This window comes from Thalassophryne amazonica, chromosome 4 (genome assembly GCF_902500255.1).
Source record: "Thalassophryne amazonica chromosome 4, fThaAma1.1, whole genome shotgun sequence".
NCBI lineage: Eukaryota > Metazoa > Chordata > Actinopteri > Batrachoidiformes > Batrachoididae > Thalassophryne > Thalassophryne amazonica.
In genome coordinates, this window is record NC_047106.1 from 41,959,246 (window position 1) to 41,981,070 (window position 21,825).

The 21,825-nt window shown below is 44.1% G+C and overlaps 1 protein-coding gene across 2 annotated transcripts in view; it reads right to left on the minus strand.

Moving 5' to 3' along the window:
• The window catches only part of gkup (glucuronokinase with putative uridyl pyrophosphorylase), a 55,295-nt gene that overhangs the window by 21,890 nt on the left and 11,580 nt on the right, over nucleotides 1-21,825 (minus strand). The window contains exon 8 of one of the 2 annotated variants that reach the window (XM_034167760.1): nucleotides 1,407-1,484. The exons of the other annotated variant lie outside the window; for it this stretch is intronic. Coding sequence (XP_034023651.1) covers nucleotides 1,407-1,484 — 78 coding nt within the window. The remainder of the gene's footprint in view (nucleotides 1-1,406; nucleotides 1,485-21,825) is intronic. 2 annotated transcript variants of the gene reach the window in all.

Below are 21,825 nucleotides of genomic sequence, written 5' to 3' on the forward strand. Positions count from 1 at the left end.
GGGCGAGCTGCAGCAAGCAGCGGAGTTTCTTTTTTTTATTGTTTACATGTGTGCGCGTGAACGGTACAGTTGGTCCTCAAACTGGGTCCCGCAGAGGCGGAAGGACCACTGAAAGCGGCCGTCATCCAGACCTGCAGCAAATAATGATACTCTCTGTATTGGGAGCTTTTCACCACAACTCGCTCCGTGTGAAAGGTCCGTCATGATGACTTGACGCCGAGCGGAAGGGAAGCTCCTCCTATTTGATGACGCACCGGGGCGAATTTTCGCAGCGAAAGTCCACCCAAGCAGAGCGACACACCGGGCGAAGGAGGTGCGTCCATCACCACGCGACCCCCGCGAATTTGTAGCGTCTGATCGCGGCCGGTGTGAACGCGGCAAGAAATCCGCGAAGTAGCGCTATTATAGATGTTTTAAGGCTGTAAAACCCCTCACTACACACTTTTCTCAAACAGGCATTAACATTTTCTCACTTTTCTCTCTTGTGTAAATACTCTCTTTTTTCTTCTGTGCGAGAAGATTATGAACAGACACATGCAGAACACAATGCGCATGCTCTCCCTTCACTCACTGCCTCCGGAGGTACGGATGTGGGACCCGCAAAGAATCCAAGTCCTCTCTCGGTGGCCACGGAGCTCTGCGGCTACGGTCAACATCCGGATCAAAACAGCGAGCGTAGCCTCTGGACCTGTTGCCAGATTTGGCGCAATTCGGCACAGCAGACAGGAGGGCGGTGGTGTGATTGGCAGTGAGAGCAATCGTGGTGATTTTTTTTAAATATTTTGTTCGTCAAGAGAGGTGGTGGATCATGGATCCAGTATAAATAGCTGGCAGAGCCAATGTCAGAGGTTCCGGAGCGCGCTCCGGCTTGCTCCCCCTCAAATTAAGCCCTGGTCATAGGGCATCCGGCAGGGTACATCCTGGACAGGACACCAGTCTGCCACAGGGCCACATATAGACAAACAAACACACTCACCTACAGACAATTTAAAGTTTCCAATCCACCTAACCTGCGAGTCTTTGGATGTGGGAGGAAGCCGGAGCACCCTGAGGGAACCCACACAAACATGGGGAAAACATGCAAACTCCACACAGAAATGCCACAGGTGGGAATCGATCCCATGACCTTCTTGCTGTGAGACAGTGCTAACCACTAAGACACCGTGCTGTCATTTTTAAATGTGTATATACACCAGTATTTAAACACATCATTTGGTATTAATTCCATGTCATGTACTGTAGTTTCAGAAACAATCATGACCTACCAAGTAACACTCTGTAATAAAACACACACACACACACACACACACACACACACACACACACACACACACACACACGCACACACGTGCGCGCACATGCAGATGGAATAACATTAAAATAAATCAATAAATAAATACACAGACCACTTGTCCAATGAGCTGGAAGCCAGCAGGCAGCTTCATACCAAAAACATCACATTTCACATCATTGATGAGCCACTCCTGAAGAGAACAAAAACACCCACACACCCACACACACACACACACACACACACACACACACACACACACACACACACAAAGGTTATTACTTAATGTAGAGTTGAAACTTTATCTTTGGAGGTCTATCATGCAAAGTCAAATATACAGTAGTGTTCAGAATAATAGTAGTGCTATGTGACTAAAAAGATTAATCCAGGTTTTGAGTATATTTCTTATTGTTACATGGGAAACAAGGTGTTGTGAAAGTGTAGTGACACGGACCCACAACAGGGGGCGCAAATGAACGGCCAATAGATGAGCCAAAAGGTAACAATTTAATGTTGTGAAATGTGCACAACAAACATACAGACAATCTCGGAATATAATTACAGTCAATCCACAAGGTGACGTGTGGGCAGGCTCGAGGATAGAAGACGTCTGTCCTGAGAAGAGCCGGAACCACACGATTTCCGCCTCCACAGAACCTGGTGAATACTGGAGCCGCCAAGTCCCGAATTCCCAGGTGATCACCATCCCCGACTGTCGGATCTGGTACTGCTGGCGAGAACAAAGACAGTCAAGTGTGGGTGTGTGTACACCCAGTAACAACAGCGGTGGGAATGCCACCTCCACCTCTCACTCAATACGTGCTGCAGCGATCCCTCAGAGGAAAAAGAGTGCCGTCCTGCACAGCCTCCACAAACTTAGGACCGGTACTCCTGCAAACACTCACAATATACAGATATATTGTAAAACAAATGGCTGAGGATATTACCTCCAATGAAGTATGATATCTCGGCAACGAGGTGGAGATGACGTCTGGTCTTTATGGAGTGAGAGGACGTTGAGTAGATGGGTGACAGCTGTCAAGAGGTAATGAGTGACAGCTGTCACCCCCGGCTGCGTCCTCGGCGGCAGCGCCCTCTCGTGCCTGAAGCCCGCACTTCAGGCAGGGCGCCCTCTGATGGTGGGCCAGCAGTACCTCCTCTTCTGGCGGCCCACACACAACACAAGGTATCAGTAGATTCAGTAGATTCTCACAAATCCAACAAGACCAAGCATTCATGATATGCACACTCTTAAGGCTATGAAATTGGGCTATTAGTAAAAAAAAAAGGTAGAAAAGGGGGGTGTTCACAATAATAGTAGCATCTGCTGTTGACGCTACAAACTCAAAACTATTATGTTCAAACTGCTTTTTTAGCAATCCTGTGAATCTCTAAACTAGTATTTAGTTGTATAACCACAGTTTTTCATGATTTCTTCACATCTACGAGGCATTAATTTTGTTGGTTTGGAACCATGATTTTGCTTATTTACTAGTGTGCTTGGGGTCACTGTCTTGTTGAAACACCCATTTCAAGGGCATGTCCTCTTCAGCATAAGGCAACATGACCTGTTCAAGTATTTTGACAAATCCAAACTGATCCATGATACCTGGTATGCGATATATAGGCCCAACACCATAGTAGGAGAAACATGCCCATATCATGATGCTTGCACCACCATGCTTCACTGTCTTCACTGTGAACTGTGGCTTGAATTCAGAGTTTGGGGGTCGTCTCACAAACTGTCTGCGGCCCTTGGACCCAAAAAGAACAATTTTACTCTCATCAGTCCGCAAAATATTCCTCCATTTCTCTTTAGGCCAGCTGATGTGTTCTTTGGCAAATTGTAACCTCTTCTGCACGTCTTTTATTTAACAGAGGGACTTTGCAGGGGATTCTTGCAAATAAATTAACTTCACACAGGTGTCTTCTAACTGTCACAGCACTTACAGGTAACTCCAGACTGTCTTTGATCATCCTGGAGCTGATCAATGGGTGAGCCTTTGCAATTCTGGTTATTCCTCTATCCATTTTGATGGTTGTTTTCTGTTTTTTCCACGTGTCTCTGGATTTTTGTCCATTTTACAGCATTGGAGAGCATTGTAGATGAAAAGCCTATACGTTTTTGCACCTGTGTATAGGTTTTCCCCTCTACAATCAACTTTTTAATCAAACTACGCTGTTCTTCTGAACAATGTCTTGAACGTCCCATTTTCCTCAGGCTTTCAAAGAGAAAAGCATGTTCAACAGGTGCCAGCCTTAAATAGGGGACACCTGATTCACACCTGTTTGTTCCACAAAATTGACAAACTCACTGACTGAATGCCACACTACTATTATTGTGAACACCCCCTTTTCTACTTTTTTTACTAATAGCCCAATTTCATAGCCTTAAGAGTGTGCACATCATGAATGCTTGGTCTTGTTAGATTTGTGAGAATCTACTGAATCTACTGGTACCTTGTTTCCCATGTAACAATAAGAAATATACTCAAAACCTGGATTAATCTTTTTAGTCACATAGCACTACTATTATTCTGAACACTACTGTACATTCGAGAAATGTATTATTGAACTTTGTTTCGATGTACGCATGTCTGAACACACTCCCATGATTGCCATCTTATGAGGTTACTGTGATGGAGGAAGTCTGTGCTGAGATATCAGCTGCTGTCCCTTTCTGAGTAAATAAAAATGTCAATGTTTTTCTGTCCTGTTAATGTAGTACAGCAAGAGGTCACTTCATCACGTTAAAGATCAAAACTTTCTGGTCATTTTCAGGAAAAATGTTCATATCCAAAATATGCTCCTGAGCATCAGTGGTTTACTGAACTTCGAGCAGTAACTTTTGTTGGTTCTGGCTGTTACCACAATAACAAAGTTTTCCATTAGAACACTTCATATGTGTGCGGTTCGGGACAGATAGGATCTGTGGATGAAATGCAAAGTTTCCATAACAGTGTGAAGTACAGATTTATTGTCACAGTGATTTGTTTTTAAAATAGAAGCTGCGTAAATCACAATACGGATGTCAAGGAAAGTGTGAGTGGTGACAAAAAGCTGTGCGTTCATGTGAACGGAGCATGTTAAAAGCAGAGAGTCACTCCACGAGAGTTGGCCTCTGTGGCACGATTGCCCGAGCACTGCAATACAACCCCTGGCAAAAATTATGGAATCACCGGCCTCAGAGGATGTTCATTCAGTTGTTTAATTTTGTAGAAAAAAAAGCAGATCACAGACATGACACAAAACTAAAGTCATTTCAAATGGCAACTTTCTGGATTTAAGAAACACTATAAGAAATCAGGAAAAATAATTGTGGCAGTCAGTAACGGTTACTTTTTTAGACCAAGCAGAGGAAAAAAAATATGGACTCACTCAATTCTGAGGAATAAATTATGGAATCACCCTGTAAATTTTCATCCCCAAAACTAACACCTGCATCAAATCAGATCTGCTCGTTAGTCTGCATCTAAAAAGGAGTGACCACACCTTGGAGAGCTGTTGCACCAAGTGGACTGACATGAATCATGGCTCCAACACGACAGATGTCAATTGAAACAAAGGAGAGGATTATCAAACTCTTAAAAGAGAGTAAATAATCATGCAATGTTGCAAAAGATGTTGGTTGTTCACAGTCAGCTGTGTCTAAACTCTGGACCAAATACAAACAACATGGGAAGGTTGTTAAAGGCAAACATACTAGTAGACCAAGGAAGACATCAAAGCGTCAAGACAGAAACCTTAAAGCAATATGTCTCAAAAATCGAAAATGCACAACAAAACAAATGAGGAACGAATGGGAGGAAACTGGAGTCAACGTCTGTGACCGAACTGTAAGAAACCGCCTAAAGGAAATGGGATTTACATACAGAAAAGCTAAACGAAATCCATCATTAACACCTAAACAGAAACAAACAAGGTTACAATGGGCTAAGGAAAAGCAATCGTGGACTGTGGATGACTGGATGAAAGTCATATTCAGTGATGAATCTCGAATGTGCATTGGGCAAGGTGATGATGCTGGAACTTTTGTTTGGTGCTGTAGAAGAATTTTTAGGTCCATATTTGAACTGTGATGAACTATCAAGTGTCCTGATCCGAACTGTATGTCCTCTGGTTGAACTAGCAGGTGTTCAACCCCAAAAAAGGGCTCTATTAGTCATTTAGTCTGTCAGGGGCTTTCCAAGGCCTTTTAGGTGCTTTCCCGCAGGCCGCGTGCAGGGGCCTCAGGCCAGCTGCACGTGTGACTGAGGCCACGTGCGGGGGGGGCCTCAGGCCAGCTGCACCTGTGGCTGAAGGTCTTTTAAAAAAATCAGTTGTAAATCCTTCATGTTTTAATGGGAGCGTTTGTCACATTGAAATAATGGCCTAACACCTGCTTAGGGTTCACTAGAGGACGCTTCCAATAGAAAACCATGTCTTAGGAATGAAATAAATAAAAAAGTTGAAGGAGGAGCGATGCCCGTGGGTCTCCAATAAATAGATGAGCGCGGTTGTCACTTATTCAGTCTCTCTAGAGGACTCAGTTTGTCTAAGCTTTGTGTCGAAGGCTTAAATAAACTTAAAACTCTGTGCATTTTATCTTGCTTAAGGCTGAATTATTCTAAAGTGTTGTGTCCTCTTTCTAGCATATCACTTGCAATTAGTTTGTGTTATCTAAAAGACGACATCCTGAGAAGACCAAAAAGACGAGCCGCGACAGAACTTGGCGAGCCAGCTTCAGGAGGGTCCAGGGGCATTCCGGCAGCCTGGGGCAGTCCAGCTCATCCCTCCAGACCGTAAATAACAGTGATCACGACTAAAAGGTAAGCAGAAACCTTTTATAATTTCTGCACGATCTGGAGGAGTGAGTCGGGATTTCCGCCCAAGTTGACAGGTGATATTTTTAATTGCCTCTTACCCAAAAGAACCTGGACTAAGAAAATTGATAAGAGACTAAAAAAGATAAGATTGAAAATTATCAGGCCTTGTAGATAAAATGCTCAGAAGGTGTGTGTGTTCCCGGGAAAAAGAATGTCTGTGTGAGTGAAAGGTCAGGAATGTTCATGAACTCTGGTGCGGAAAGAGTGCGTGAAGAACTAACCTGGATGCTTGGAGAATAATTGGTGTTGAAATTCGTTACTAACGTGCCGGCTGATAGCATGCGCTGTAGGGGTTAATTTAGGGGAGTATACTGACAAATAGATACAAGGTAACACAAGGTTATTTAAAGAGTTTAACAGAGACTGAAGTGAAATAAGTGAGAAAAAAGAGTTTAACAAGAGAATACGTGCAGAGAAAGCACAAGATAAGCGCCTGAGGGGGCGCAGTAGAAATACCGTACGTGATAAAGAGATTTAAAGAGAAAAGTGCAAAGAAGCACAGCTGACAGTAAGTAAAAGAGCTCAATAAAGGACGTCATTTTTTAAGAAAAGAGAAAAACTATAAAAAATAATAAAATAAATAGAGAGTTAGTGCAGAATACATGAGAATTAATGAAGCAGAAAATAGTGCAGTAAGGCACCAAATACACGCTTGTGGGGCGTGGGAGAAGAATAAGTAATTAAGTACACAGTAATATGAGTTTTTTTATAAGAAAAGAAAAAGAGAATATTTTCAGTGCAAAGGCACATTAAGCTCACGAGGAGCTCAGTAAGTGAAAAAAGGTAGAAGAAAGTGCAGAAAGGCACAGGATACGCACGCGAGGCGCGGTAAGGCGTAGAAATAAATGAAATATTGTATGCTCAGAAAGGAGCTGGTGAAAAATAATATATTAAGCACAGGATACGCACGCGAGGCGCGGTAAGGCGTAGAAGTAAATGAAATATTGTACGCTCAAAGAGGGCTTGAAAAAAGTAATATATGAAGTTGCTGACAGCGCCGGAGAAGCTGTCTAACGTGAAGAAGAGATACATGCTTAAACAGAACACACTGGTGTTAAGTGAATAAAAAGGTTGTTTAAAGCCGCGGAGTGAAAAGTGGCAGAAGTCTAGATAGAGATATATAGAAAGTTGTTTTTAATAATTTTTGTGTATAAAGCTGTTGAAAATTGTGTGTGGGAGAGTGGAGAGTACGCGGGGAGGTGCAAGCAAAAAGCTGTGGGCTTGCAAGCTGGCTGACATACAAGATTAATGTGAAAGAGTACGAGGGGGAGGTATTTAGACCCAACAGGAGGACTTGGGAGGGGCATGACAGGCAGAGAGTAAAGTGTGAAACAGAGACAGTGAAGAAAAAGACAGGAGAAGAGTGCTATGTAAATACAGAAAAGGTAGATATTATTTCAAAGAGAGAAAACTAATAAACAAACATAGCAGAAAAAGAAAGAAGAAGCAGAAAGTTAAAAAATTAGAAGGAAAATAGAAGAAAGTCGGGAGCAAAGACATTAGGAAGTGTTAGGGTTGTAAGAGGATTAAATAAATAAAATTGGTTATAAATCAAAAGAGATAAAGCTTAGATTATAGTGAAAAAGCTGACAGACTGATCAATGCTTGGGACAGTCATTGATGGGAGACTTAAGTGATGATGAAATAATACTCCCAGAACATTACTTGACTGACGGAGACATCGAAACCCAGGGAATCAGGACACATTTTTGGCTGGAAAGGACCTATTTTGACAGGGTAGGAGCAGAACATTGGCAGGACGAACAAGAGATCAATCAGAAATTATGGCAGATTACTAAGGCAATCAATCTGAAGCAAAAGAAAGAACAATTCCCTCTAATTAATTGGGAGCTGCTGATAAGACGTCTGTGGCATCAGGGTTTAACCCCGTGGCTGGAGCTGCTTTGTGCTGACCCTAATAAAGAACTTAGCATACCATTAAATCATTTAGTAACACTACCAACCGATCCAGGTGAAGAACTGTTTCCTAGGTTGACTCTGACTGTGGTCCCAAGGAAGGTTCGGTGGGAAACAGGTAAATTTTCATATTTAGTTAAAGAAAAAGAAGACGGGCATAGCAGTTGGAAATTTAATCCTTTTAAGGGTTTAAAATACAAAACAGGTGTTACAGCCAGCAAGTTATTGGTCTGGATCAGGACAGCCCCTGAGGGACTACCAGAACACCATAGAAACACCTCACATAGCGTTTGTCAGGGTTACATGGGTAACTCTCAAGGTCAAGGTCGGGAAAGTACCCCGCTAGACTTAGTACTAAGAAAATATCCAGGAAAACGCACTAAGGCCAACCAATGTATGAGAAAGTGGCACAAAAGGTCACATGGGGGCAGGCAATGGCCTTTGGAGGGATCATTTGATCCGGTGATGTGTGAAGCAGTTGCGGTAGAAATACAGAAAAAAGAAATTAAAGATCAGCAGAAGAACGTAAAAAACAACAAAAAACGCACTGAAGAAAAAGAAGTTTTGGCCTTGTTCAAGCAGGAAGCACAGAGGCTACAGCAGAAAAGAGAAAAAATGAAAGATCCAAAGAGACTAAAGCCAGTGCACCGAGCTGGGAAGCAGAGCCACCCCCATATAAACGTCATGATATGGGGAAGACAGCTGGACAATTTGTATTAGGAACTCGTGAAGAGGACCAAGGCATGGATGTGGAGGGCAAATTCACACTGACACTAAAAGCTCGAGAGCCACAAGGAGACAGGTCCTCCGTCTGTCAAATGGATCATACAAGGTCTCCAAGTCCGAAAGTAAGTGGTCGCACACCACGACCAGCAGGGGGGGCCACAAATAACAGTGACATGGAGGCAGACAAGGATAAAGAGAGAGACCTGAAGGCTCCGCCTGCACATCGAGGTCCACTGAAAACCGTCCCCTCCCACCATAAGTCAGCCGACTGGACCTTCACAGGCTATAGAGGCTCCAAAGAGTGGCACAAGAGCTTCTGTGACACACTGGATCTGGCCAGAAGAGATAATGAAGAACTAGCTGAGCAACTTCGGCTAGCAAAGGAAAGAACACAAAGACATAGGGACGCAGAGGAAAGAAGAATATTACAACAATCGACGCCCAATCAAGGGAATCACATTATAGAGCCACCCACCCGAAAAATTTCTGGTGAGATCGTCATTGAGAGTGCAAAAGAGGCCCGACTCAGGCAAAGACAACAATGTGTAGCCAAAGACATAGCGGCTTTAGAACAGGATATAACCAACTGGATAGACTGCCTGGAACCAGTCAGTCGCACTCGATCTGGAAGACAGTATGGAGCCCCCACAGAAGAAGAGGAGGACGAAGACCTCATATGCCCATTGGTGGTTAGAAATGGTCATCATGTGTATACCCCATGGAGCTGGACAGACATGGTGGGGCTGGCCAACAGGCTGCCAGACATCACCCAAGGAGCTGGGAGATGGATAACTGCCTTAGAAGAAGGCACTGCAGGGGTAACCTTGTCTTTAGGTGACATAAAAGCCTTGCTAATGCATGTCATGGGAAAACATGACACTGAAGAATTAGCAGGAAAGGTTGGACTAACACAAATGATGGGCACTAATCAACATGATGAAGTCCCCTTTAATCGCTATAGAAACTCCATGTGGGAAGGACTGAGAAGAAAGTACCCTGAGGTCTTGGATCCCTCTAAATTGGATGATGAGGAGTGGACACCTGAAGAGTGCCCAAAGAAGTTCCTGCACCGATTCCAGAAAAGATGGGCGGAGGAAACAGGAAATGCATGGAACCATTCTCCAGCAACTGAAATCCTGTTTAAAATAACTGTAAAAAAGGCTCTACCAGATGAGGTTCAGAAAGCCCTAGATGGAGTTGTGGGACTATCGAAAATGAATTGGGCTTTATACTCTGAGCATATTTGTCACCATCTTGAAATCTACAAGAAAGAAAAACAAAAAGAAGAAGATGCAGCAAAATCCCTGACGAAAAAATTGGTGCAGATGCAGTTGGGAGAGCTAACCAAAGTCAAGAAAGAAAAAACAAAGACCCAGGCACCAATGATGACCCCTGTTCCTTCTGAGTCGGCAAGCACAGGCCCTACGACAAACACTGCTGCCACCATACAGGCACCTGTGGTAACAGCCACGCAGAGCCCCCAAGGAGCAGCAGGGAGCACTCCTACAGGAGAAGTCTCGGCACCAGTGGAGCATCACTATCACTACCATAGCACTGGCACACCCGGAAATGGACCCACCTACAGTCATGGGTGGAGAGGAGAGTCACAGAACTTTCAAGGTCAAAGAGGAGGGTGGCGAAGAGGATCTCGCCAACCTTCATTTGGAAACAGACTCCAAAACTCAGCTCCCAGGAACAGTCAAGTGGGACCGCCTATGGGACCAACACCCCCAATAGGGGATCAACCCTCTAATGAGTGTTGGAGCTGTGGACAACCTGGACATCGAATGAGAAATTGTCCGGCCCGACCTTGGGTTGGACCCTCTGCCTATTGGCAATAGGGAGGCCTAGAGAAGACAGAGGGGGAAACGGTGGCATTGGCTATTTCGATGATACCTAAGGAAGAGCCAACCGTCACTGTTAATATACAAAACAGAGATTTCCCTTTCATGGTGGATACAGGGGCAACATACTCTTGCATAGGGAAAATGGGCGCTCATCTCCCCCTCTCTGGGTCTGTAATTAAGACCATCGGCTTCTCTGGGAAAACTCAGATAATACCTTTTACACGCCCACTTCCTGTAACGATTGCAGGAAAAACAATTGAAGCACCCCTGTTATACTCACAAAATACACCTGTGAATTTGCTGGGAAGAGACATTTTATGTAAGCTACAAACCCAGATAGTGTGTACCCATCAAGGACTGCAAATACACTTTCCTGACGAAGCACTCGCCAACATTATGGTGCTTATGGACATGGAAAACAAGGTCCGACCTGTGCAACCCATGGTATACTGGCTGAAGTTACAACCAGAAAATTCAAATCTTCAACTGGAATGGGAAAAATGGAAGCCCTGGGCAGAACAACACTATGAAGCAGTATATACACCTAGTTTACCTTTACATGTCACCCTGATGTTCGATGCCAAACAAGAACAAACTGACTATGCATGCTGCTGGGATGCATTGATGAATCAACGGCTGTTTCACATAACCACCACAGAAATTTATTTAGGCCCCCAAGGGGCCGCAGCTTCTGTCAAGCTAACTTCAGCTGAACAACAATGGTATCAAGTGCCGAATGCCATGCCTCATGTGACCCTTTTAGTCTCAGAAAAGTACGAATCCCATGACCTAGGTCCAATGGTAAAGACAGCCTCAGAAGTTGAAGAATGGCAAAACATGGAAAGTCCACAAGTACATCTGTCAAAAGACCAGCAGTTTATACGAATTAATTTAAAAGTAAATGATGAGGCTATAGCTCAAAAAGTGGAGCTCAATCCTAGATCAGAGGGACAGATGGTGTTATCGGCCCAACAAGAGAAATTGTTAGAGCAAATACCACCAGTGGTGTGGTCCAAAAGCAAAACGGATGTAGGACTAGTAAAAACAGCCTTACCAGTAAAAATAAAAGTAAAACCGGGAGCAAAACTGCCTCACCAAAGGCAGTATCCATTAAAACCTCAGGCTATTGAAGGCATAAAACCAGTAATTAAGGGACTAATGGCAGCTGGAGTTTTAATAAAAACTGCAAGCCCATGCAATACTCCTATCTACCCTATCCCTAAAAACAATACCAAAGAGTATCGGCTGGTACATGATCTGCGTCCTATCAATGCAATTATAGAAATGGATGCACCTATAGTACCTGATCCGCATACTATACTATCAAGCATCCCTGCTGGAGCAAAATGGTACACAGTAATCGATCTGTGTTCAGCCTATTTCAGTGTGCCTGTGCACCCAGACTCACAACATTTGTTTGCATTCACATTTCTGGGACAACAGCTAACGTATACACGGCTACCTCAGGGACTGAACCTGTCCCCAGCCATCTTTAACAAAGTCCTGGCTGAAGATTTACAACACCTTGACATACCCAGTACATTGGTGCAATATATGGATGATCTCCTTATTGCATCAGAGACTCAAGAACAGTGTGAAAAAGATTCATTAATTGTATTGCATGCATTGGCAGATGGAGGTCATAAAGTAAGTAAGGACAAATTGCAGTTCTGCAAACAACAAGTAGAATACTTGGGAAGACAGTTGTGTGGGACCACGCGATGTATAGCCCCAAGCCAAGTGGAGGCTATAATCAAGGCTCCCAAACCCCAAACAGTGGGACAGATGCTTTCATTCCTTGGGATGGCAGGGTACAGTCGGCCGTGGATTTGTGATTATGCTATAAAAACTGCACCTTTGCGTGCCATGATTAGAGCAGTGGGGCAAACAAGCAATGCAGCTCTCCTCGTCTGGACAGATGAGGCAACGGGAGCTTTTGAGGCCCTAAAAACAGACATGCAATCTGCTCCCGCGTTAGGTAACCCAGATTATGGGAAACCTTTCCATTTGTATGTTACTGAAAAAGCTGGTTATGCTTGTGCTGTACTAATGCAGGAAACAAATGAAGGAAAACAACCATTGGCCTATTATAGTACAAAGCTTGACAATATTGAAACAGGATTGCCACCATGCTATCAGGGTCTAGCAGCAGCTGCCTTTGCATTTCAAAAAGCATCATCCATAATCATGGGACATGCAGTAACGTTGTACACGTCGCATCAGTTACATGCCCTGCTAACCAGTCAACGTTTTGTCTTAACACAAGCTAGACGCACTGGATATGAAGTTGTGTTGTCCGCTCCAGAAATAACAATACAACGTTGTCACACGGTGAATCCCGCCACCAAATTGACCACACCGTTAGATGGTACTCCACATAACTGTGTGGCAGAGACAGAGAAATTTTTGAGAGCCAGAGAACATTTGTATAATCACGCCATAGATGCAGATCTAACCCTGTTCGTGGATGGCTCATGCTTTCGGGATGCCGCGGGATTGCATGCGGGTATGGGGATAGTTAAACTAAACACGGATGGCGAGACCTTTGAATTACTGGAGTCCCAAGGAATTGATCAGCCTTGTTCAGCCCAACTGGCAGAGATCAAAGCCTTAACTATGGCTTGCCAGATAGCTAAAGATCAACGTGTTAATATCTACACAGACTCAGCCTACGCTTATGGCGTATGTCATGTACATGCAAACATTTGGAAACAAAGGGGATTCCTGAGAGCAGATGGCACCCCTGTCACTCATGGAGAAGCGATTTCCCAACTGTTACAAGCTCTCCAATTACCGTCTGAGGTAGCCATCATTAAATGTGCAGCTCATCAAAAGAATAATAACATCATAGCTCAAGGTAACAACCTAGCAGATGACGCAGCGCGCAAAGGAGCACAAGGAGAAAATATGTTTCCCCTGCTAACCATCCAAGATTGTGCCCCACTGGTTTCACTTGACGCACTGATAGTGGCTCAAAGTAGGGCCAGTGGAGAAGAAAAACGAATGTGGGTTAAACGAGGCGCTATTGAGACACGCAGTCAGGGGCCAGCGGACAAGCTGTGGCGCAGTAGTCATGGACATTTTGTGTTACCCACCAATTTATTATGACATGCAATCATTTGGGCCCACGGACCCGATCATTGTTCGCGAGTCCAAATTATGAACAAACTAAAAGCTGTCTGGTGGTCACCATATATGGCAGCAACAGTGGACCGTTTGTTGAATGAGTGTGAGGTATGTGCACAGTACAATGTCCGGAAATCATTCACAGCCCCTTTAGCCCACATTCCGGTCCCTGATGGGCCATTCAAACATCTTATGATGGATTTCATAGACATGGGAGCTGAAAATCGAGTTAAACGAATGAGATATGTTTTGGTAGTGATATGCAGATTCAGCCGATGGATTGAGGCAGTAGCCTCTGCAAATCAAGACCATAAAACGGTAGCCAAATTCTTGTGCCGAGACGTCTTTCCAAGATTTGGCATTCCAGATACTATCTCATCTGACAACGGTAGGGCTTTTGTAGCCAAGGTTACACAAGAAACATTCAAACAATTGGGTATCAAACAGAAGTTTGGGTGTGTTTATCACCCCCAATCAAATGGGGCGGTGGAACGGGCTAATGGCATTTTAAAGAACAAACTAGCAAAAATCATAGCAGACAGTAATGGCAAACTAACCTGGCTGGATGCGTTGCCGCTTGCTTTATTGTCAATGCGCTCACAAACTAACCGACTAACCCATTTGACACCATTTGAAGCTCTTACAGGTCGGCCGATGCCTATTCCATACCTGAGAGGACCCTACGAAGGACCATCGCTGGAGCAGCTACAAGACGAATGGCATAATTATCTGAGACAGTTAACCCAAATACACAAAACTATCTTTTTGCAGGTCAAAGGTGCTACAGAAGACAGAGAAGCAGAGATTCCACTCGAAAATCAGAGCATCCAGCCTGGTGATCTGGTTTACGTCAAGGTGTTCAAAAAGAAGTGGGACAGGCCCCGCCGAGAAGGTCCTTTTAAAGTTATTCTTGCCTCACGTACAGCAGTCAAAGTAGACGGTAAGGACACTTGGTTTCATTTAAACCACTGCTGTAGGGTTGGTGGCCCAGCGCCCCTGCGGCCTCGGCAAGCTCGTCTTGGCAGAGCCGCCGGGCCAAGGGGGGAAGCAGGAGAAGCCAGAGACCCTACAGCAGCACCGAGGGACGGCCACGCCTCCCTGCAGCCAGAAGAAGCACCGAGGGAAGGCCACGCCTCCCTGCAGCCAGGCGAACACTGGCCAAGGCGCTCACAGAGACTGATTGAACAAAGACGACGCACAGCTTCAGAGGTAGTGGATCCCTGCCAGATAGAGCAGCGACAGACTCAGATGCAGACTCAGAAACAACTGGAGATGCAGGCCAACAGACAGACAGAAATACAGACCGACAGATAGACAGGCCACAGGAGACATCAGACTCGGACAGCAACTCAGTAGATTTATCGACAGAAGAACCGCAGGAAGTACAACCCAGACAAAGCACAGATACACCACACATCCCTAGTGACAGCTCATCTAGTGACGGCTCACTTAGTAGCACATCTAGTAGCACATCTCAACAGTCATCAGAGCAATGATTAAGGAATTATTCAAGGGATTGACAATACTACTGGTGGTCAGTATGGGAGAGAATAGACATCCAAAACATACAACGGACTGTGCCGTGGCCATGGCCGCAATAGCAGCTAAACAAGGCATTCTAAACACAGGAAAAACATATAATTTGGTATACATTAAATCAAAAGCCTACAAGAACATAGGAATACAGGGAAAGCTGGGGGATTACATATTAGGCGAAGCCATTAGCATCAAATGTGAAGAGGAGGGAACACTCAACATAGAGGTAATTTGTGATAAAAGAGGATGCAGGGAAACCAAGCAAGACATAACTGTTACAGTACATGAAGCCACAAAATGGGTAAAAATCAAACCAAGGAAAAAGAGGACAATTAGAAGCCTAGAAACAAGCAGTCACTTAGGGAGATGGGATCCCAGTACAGACCTAGCCCGCACACAAGGGTTGAAGACCAATTTATTTTACCAATGGTTGAAATTTTCGGCTAGGCAGATCAGTGAAAAGCCTTGCATAGCCTGTCACCGGAAAGGTGTGATACCTCAGGCTAAACCCCTACCTGATATCAACAACTGTTATAGGAGTCCCCAACATAACTCAGACCAAGCAGAATGCTATACACAATGTGTTATGAAAATGGCAGTAGGTGATGAAAAATATGCTGCCGACAGTAAACTTTGTCCAGTGCCCCTAAGTACCGAAGGAACCGTTCCACCTATGATTAAAATAGAGAAAGGGATGATACACCCATTCTGTATAGCTAAAGGCTTAGTAGCACAATACATAAGCGATTGGCAGGTAGGGACGACCCAGCCAAAACACCACATACAGAGTATGCAAAAGCAGCAAGAATACAAACCGGCCAAAACAGCATGGAACATTACCGTCTGTCACACCCTGCCAGCAGCAGGCATACAGTGTGAACAAATAGTACCGGCCACAGGGGGGTCTGTAATTGGACTGAATCTCACCCATGCTTCATGGGTATCTACTCCAAATTTAGCTAAGGGAACGGTACCCTTAGCTGACATCTTTTGGATATGCGGACAAAAAAGGAAACTCCTGTCATCGCTGTCCCCGAATTGGAAAGGCCTTTGTGCTCCTGTGATGCTCACAGGAGCAATAACAGTAATTGAAATGCCAAATTCAATACAACCCATGCCACAGAAACTTCGTAAGAAAAGAGGAATAATGACGTTTAAAACAGACTACAACATCACAGTAAGAAACGGGATACCAGAAGGGATACCCCGACAGTTAGAAGCCATAGACAGTAGCAGAGTTAAAGCAGATGAAGATGCGGATAAATGGGGATGGGCATTGGCTCTGTTTGGGGTTACTCCAAAAATCCGTTCTAGGTTCCAGGAGGTGCAGTGGATTAATTACTTGTGGTATAATCAGCAAAGATACCTGAACTGGACATTGGCAGCAGTAGGAGCCTTAACCGAACAACTGCACGCCACCTCGCTAATGACAATGCAAAATAGATTAGCTATCGAGATGATGATGGCTGATGAACAAGGAGTTTGTATTATGATCAAAGCCACCGAATGTTGCACAGCTATTCCCATGCGTACAGGGGAAGACGGAAATTTGACAGAGCTCTTAATCACACTTGAAGAGATGCAACAGGAACTGTTAAGTAACTCCATAGGAGGGAGAAATGAAACTGACGATTCTGGATACATTGTAGGGAATGGAATGAATATTGGCCCACTGTTTTCACTGTTTGGGACTCTAAGGAGAGGGTGGATATCATGGAAAGACTGGTTATACCAGATAGGTGTAATCTTGGCACTAACAGGGGTGGCGGTCTTGCTGGTAATATGTTGTGGTATTCCCTTGATAAAATTTCTGGTCAATAAATTGATTTCATCCACAGTAGGACAGCTCCCACTGTTAGCCATCCGAGCCCTAGAAGAAAGCACAAACGAAACAGACAGAGAACCAGAATATATGGAAATGGATGAAATACCAATTATCCTCCCCGACAGCCCCCAGCTCCCTAATATTGTGGCGTATACCCCAGATAGGGAGGACTGGGATGGACCGTGCTGGGTGATATTGTAGACGAGGAAGAAGACATGCACGCACATTTACATTCACACACATGCACCCACAAAAATGAGGGATAGGATAGACAATATCTGAAAGAATGACATGGAGCTGTAATAATGAACGTATATGTATATTACTAGGACACAGGAGTATGGCTGAGAGACCAGACTCCCCTGATCAGGGACCTATGCCTGATCTGCCTCTATCAAGTCTGATTGGACTCTCAGAACTGTTTGGAGAAGAGGATATACAGGAGGGATGGTCGAGACATGATTGGTCGCCACAGCCGCCATCCATCCAGCAGCTAAACCAGTTGGCAACAGAAGGATCTTCATCGTTCCAGCACCTAGCGATGACAGCTTCACAGAATCTGCCTGCAGCAAGAGTCGGCCCGAGGACTCCACCATCACCTGAAGGACCCTTTGGACTCAGGAACACACCCCTTCCGCAGATGCCATGGAGACAGTCACATGTGCCAGTGGCAACGATACCCTCCAGGGGAGGCAGCCAAGGTCGGCCATATGCAGCAACTGCCCGAGTGCATCCTAGACCCAATTCACTGCTAGGCCCTGTCCCCAGCTTTCCACCCCCAAGGCAGGAGAGATATTCTGATCAGCCCAGTACCTCTGGAGGAGGATCAGCAGGGGTGGACCTTAGTCGAACTCACCCACCAGGACAGAGGGGAGCTTTGTACAGGCTACTAAATGCCAAGAGTGTCCCAACCACTTGCCTGTGCGACATCAACAATACTCCCCCCACACACGAAATGCCTTCCCCCTTGTACTTCCTGTCCCCTGGACTGCACAACCTTAATCTGGTCATGGTCACCCCACAGGACATGGCAATCTTGGTTCGAGAGCTTCGTCTTCCACAAGAGTCTGTTCCAAAAACCTTGGAGCAGCTCCTGCCCCTCACAAATCACATTCCCCATGAGCTATTTGAGGAAATCATGCCACAACTAAGTCAGACAGCTGCATACCTGTTCAGGATACACCGTGACAATGCCAACATCTCTTGTGCTCAGGAGGGCCTCCATACTCAACTGTGTGGTCTTCAGTCTAGTATGGACATGCTAGCCTGCATGATGGAGCATATGGAAAGGGAACAGCTAGGGCTGGCCACCACCACCCTGAATGTGGGCAAGAATTCTCTGGGGGCCCTGTACAACCTGGCCAAGCAGCACAAGGAGCTGGAAAGATCCATCAGAGAACTGCACGACTGTCTGAAAGCCAGAATTCCTGATCCTTCCCCCACTACCCCTGAAAGGCCAACCTCCCCATGTTCCCCAACTTCTCCCAAAACTTCAGATGCTGAGTAAATGCTGAGGAGCGCGGACTGACGTAATGGCACTGAACACGGACTATGATCTTGGTTCTTGAGTTTGAATTGCGGACTGGTTTCAGAAATCTGAGTGTAAATAAAAACAAAGAAGGATATATGTTAGTAACGAAGGTTGGGTAAATGTCTGTCCTTACCATCATCTGTGTAACACAGATAAAGCTAAATGCATACACATAGATATCACATTGCAAAGTTATAAAAAGGGGACCCTTACACGGCGTGTTTGTAGATTTAGTAGTAAAGATGCACCATAGGGACCCCTTTTTCTTAAATTATAGCATGCCTCAAGAGACATGCATTGCCTAAATTTGGTGTCTGGCCAAAACGGGCATTAGAAAACAAGCTGAAAAAGAAGAAAAACAAAGTGGAAAATGTTGAGAAATGGCCTATAATGAAAACCATTATATGATTGACTAAGGCAAATGACTTAAGGACGGACATGAAGGGAAACCATTTATTGTGTTTTATCATTTAATTAGACATAGCTGCGCTAACCTTAGAATAGTTTCTTGATTGGTCGACTAAATAGTGGTAACGTAGGCGTTATTTGATGCATTTAAGTAATACATGTGTGACTCTTTAACAAAATAATATGTAGAACCAAGTATAATGGGTTGGAGCCTCTGGTTGAGTGAGTCAATAGATGCCAGAAGATGATTGGTTGCACTGATGTCAATGTAAAGCCTTTACTTTGCCATGATTAAGAGGTTGCTGTAACTTGTTTTATGTGGCCATTTTAAGTGCCTTGAATTACACCAAAACTCATTGTTTGAATGTCACCTTGCGTTGATATAATCCGGCTAATTGCTCACCTTGTGCCTTAGTATGTAGGTTCACCTGCACTGCAATATATTTACCGTGTGAAGTATCACTGATATTCATATCCGCAGCAGAGTTATCAGTAAGTCGAGTGATGTGTTTTTCTTTTTTATTGCAATGCACAAATGAGGATGTCTTGTCAGTAAACAACCCAAGAGTATAGTTGATGTAATGGGACTCTTTCGAGTCCCAGAGGAGGGACTGTAGAAGAATTTTTAGGTCCATATTTGAACTGTGATGAACTATCAAGTGTCCTGATCCGAACTGTATGTCCTCTGGTTGAACTAGCAGGTGTTCAACCCAAAAAAAGGGCTCTATTAGTCATTTAGTCTGTCAGGGGCTTTCCAAGGCCTTTTAGGTGCTTTCCCGCAGGCCGCGTGCAGGGGCCTCAGGCCAGCTGCACGTGTGACTGAGGCCACGTGCGGGGGGGGCCTCAGGCCAGCTGCACCTGTGGCTGAAGGTCTTTTAAAAAAATCAGTTGTAAATCCTTCATGTTTTAATGGGAGCGTTTGTCACATTGAAATAATGGCCTAACACCTGCTTAGGGTTCACTAGAGGACGCTTCCAATAGAAAACCATGTCTTAGGAATGAAATAAATAAAAAAGTTGAAGGAGGAGCGATGCCCGCGGGTCTCCAATAAATAGATGAGCGCGGTTGTCACTTATTCAGTCTCTCTAGAGGACTCAGTTTGTCTAAGCTTTGTGTCGAAGGCTTAAATAAACTTAAAAACTCTGTGCATTTTATCTTGCTTAAGGCTGAATTATTCTAAAGTGTTGTGTCCTCTTTCTAGCATATCACTTGCAATTAGTTTGTGTTATCTAAAAGACGACATCCTGAGAAGACCAAAAAGACGAGCCGCGACAGTGCCGTTCCAATGAGATTTATAAAGAGGACTGCCTGAAGAGAACATGTAAATTTCCACAGTCATTGATGATATGGGGCTGCATGTCAGGTAAAGGCACTGGGGAGATGGCTGTCATTACATCATCAATAAATGCACAAGTTTACGTTGATATTTTGGACACTTTTCTTATCCCATCAATTGAAAGGATGTTTGGGGATGATGAAATAATTTTTTAAGATGATAATGCATCTTGCCATAGAGCAAAACCTATGAAAACATTCCTTGCAAAAAGACACATAGGGTCAATGTCATGGCCTGCAAATAGTCCGGATCTTAATCCAATTGAAAATCTTTGGTGGAAGTTGAAGAAAATGGTCCATGACAAGGCTCCAACCTGCAAAGCTGATCTGGCAACAGCAATCAGAGAAAGTTGGAGCCAGATTGATGAAGAGTACTGTTTGTCACTCATTAAGTCCATGCCTCAGAGACTGCAAGCTGTTATAAAAGCCAGAGGTGGTGCAACAAAATACTAGTGATGTGTTGGAGCGTTCTTTTGTTTTTCATGATTCCATATTTTTTTCCTCAGAATTGAGTAATTCCATATTTTTTTCCCTCTGCTTGGTCTAAAAAAGTAACCGTTACTGACTGCCACAATTTTTTTTTCCTGATTTCTTATAGTGTTTCTTAAAACCAGAAAGTTGCCATTTGAAATTACTTTAGTTTTGTGTCATGTCTGTGATCTGCTTTTTTTTTCTACAAAATTAAACAACTGAATGAACATCCTCCGAGGCCAGTGCTTCCATCATTTTTGCCAGGGGTTGTAGCTACAAAGCTGAGGATGAAACGGACGCACTGATCTCACTGGGATCATTCCGATCTGTGTGTGTGCTGTGCCATCCTCCGCAGAGAAGTTTGAGTGTCCACTGAGATCCAAAAACCTCTGACCTTTATTTTGAAAGTGTTACAGAAATCATTATTATTAAATGTAATTAGACAATGTAGACTGTCATTTTTAAAAAATAAAAACAATTTGAAGTTATAAACTCAGGTCAGCTTTGTTCTCTTTCTTTCATAATTTTTCTATGATGTTGACAAAGGCTATTTTTATTCAGTAGTGCTGTTCATACTGCAATATAAAGAACAAAATGTATTTGAAAATATTATTTAAACACTGAGTACACGCTTTTAATTTCTATATATTAATAGCCAAGTGGCCTCTGTGTATGTTCGTATGGCTTCGATCACAGACAAACTGGGGAGAGCTGATATTTGGATCAAGCATGAGCACCATGAAAATGGGAAGTTTTTTCACTAGTAATAATATTTTTGGATAAATTAGGGGTATTAGCTAACAACAGTGAACAAATGATGTTGATAATTACATTCTGGACTCACCTGCCATTCCAGCAGGGGGCAGTAAATCATCTATATATTAAAACCAAAGTGGCTTCTGTATACACGCGTGCGTATATGTACCTTCCATCACGGAGAAACTGGG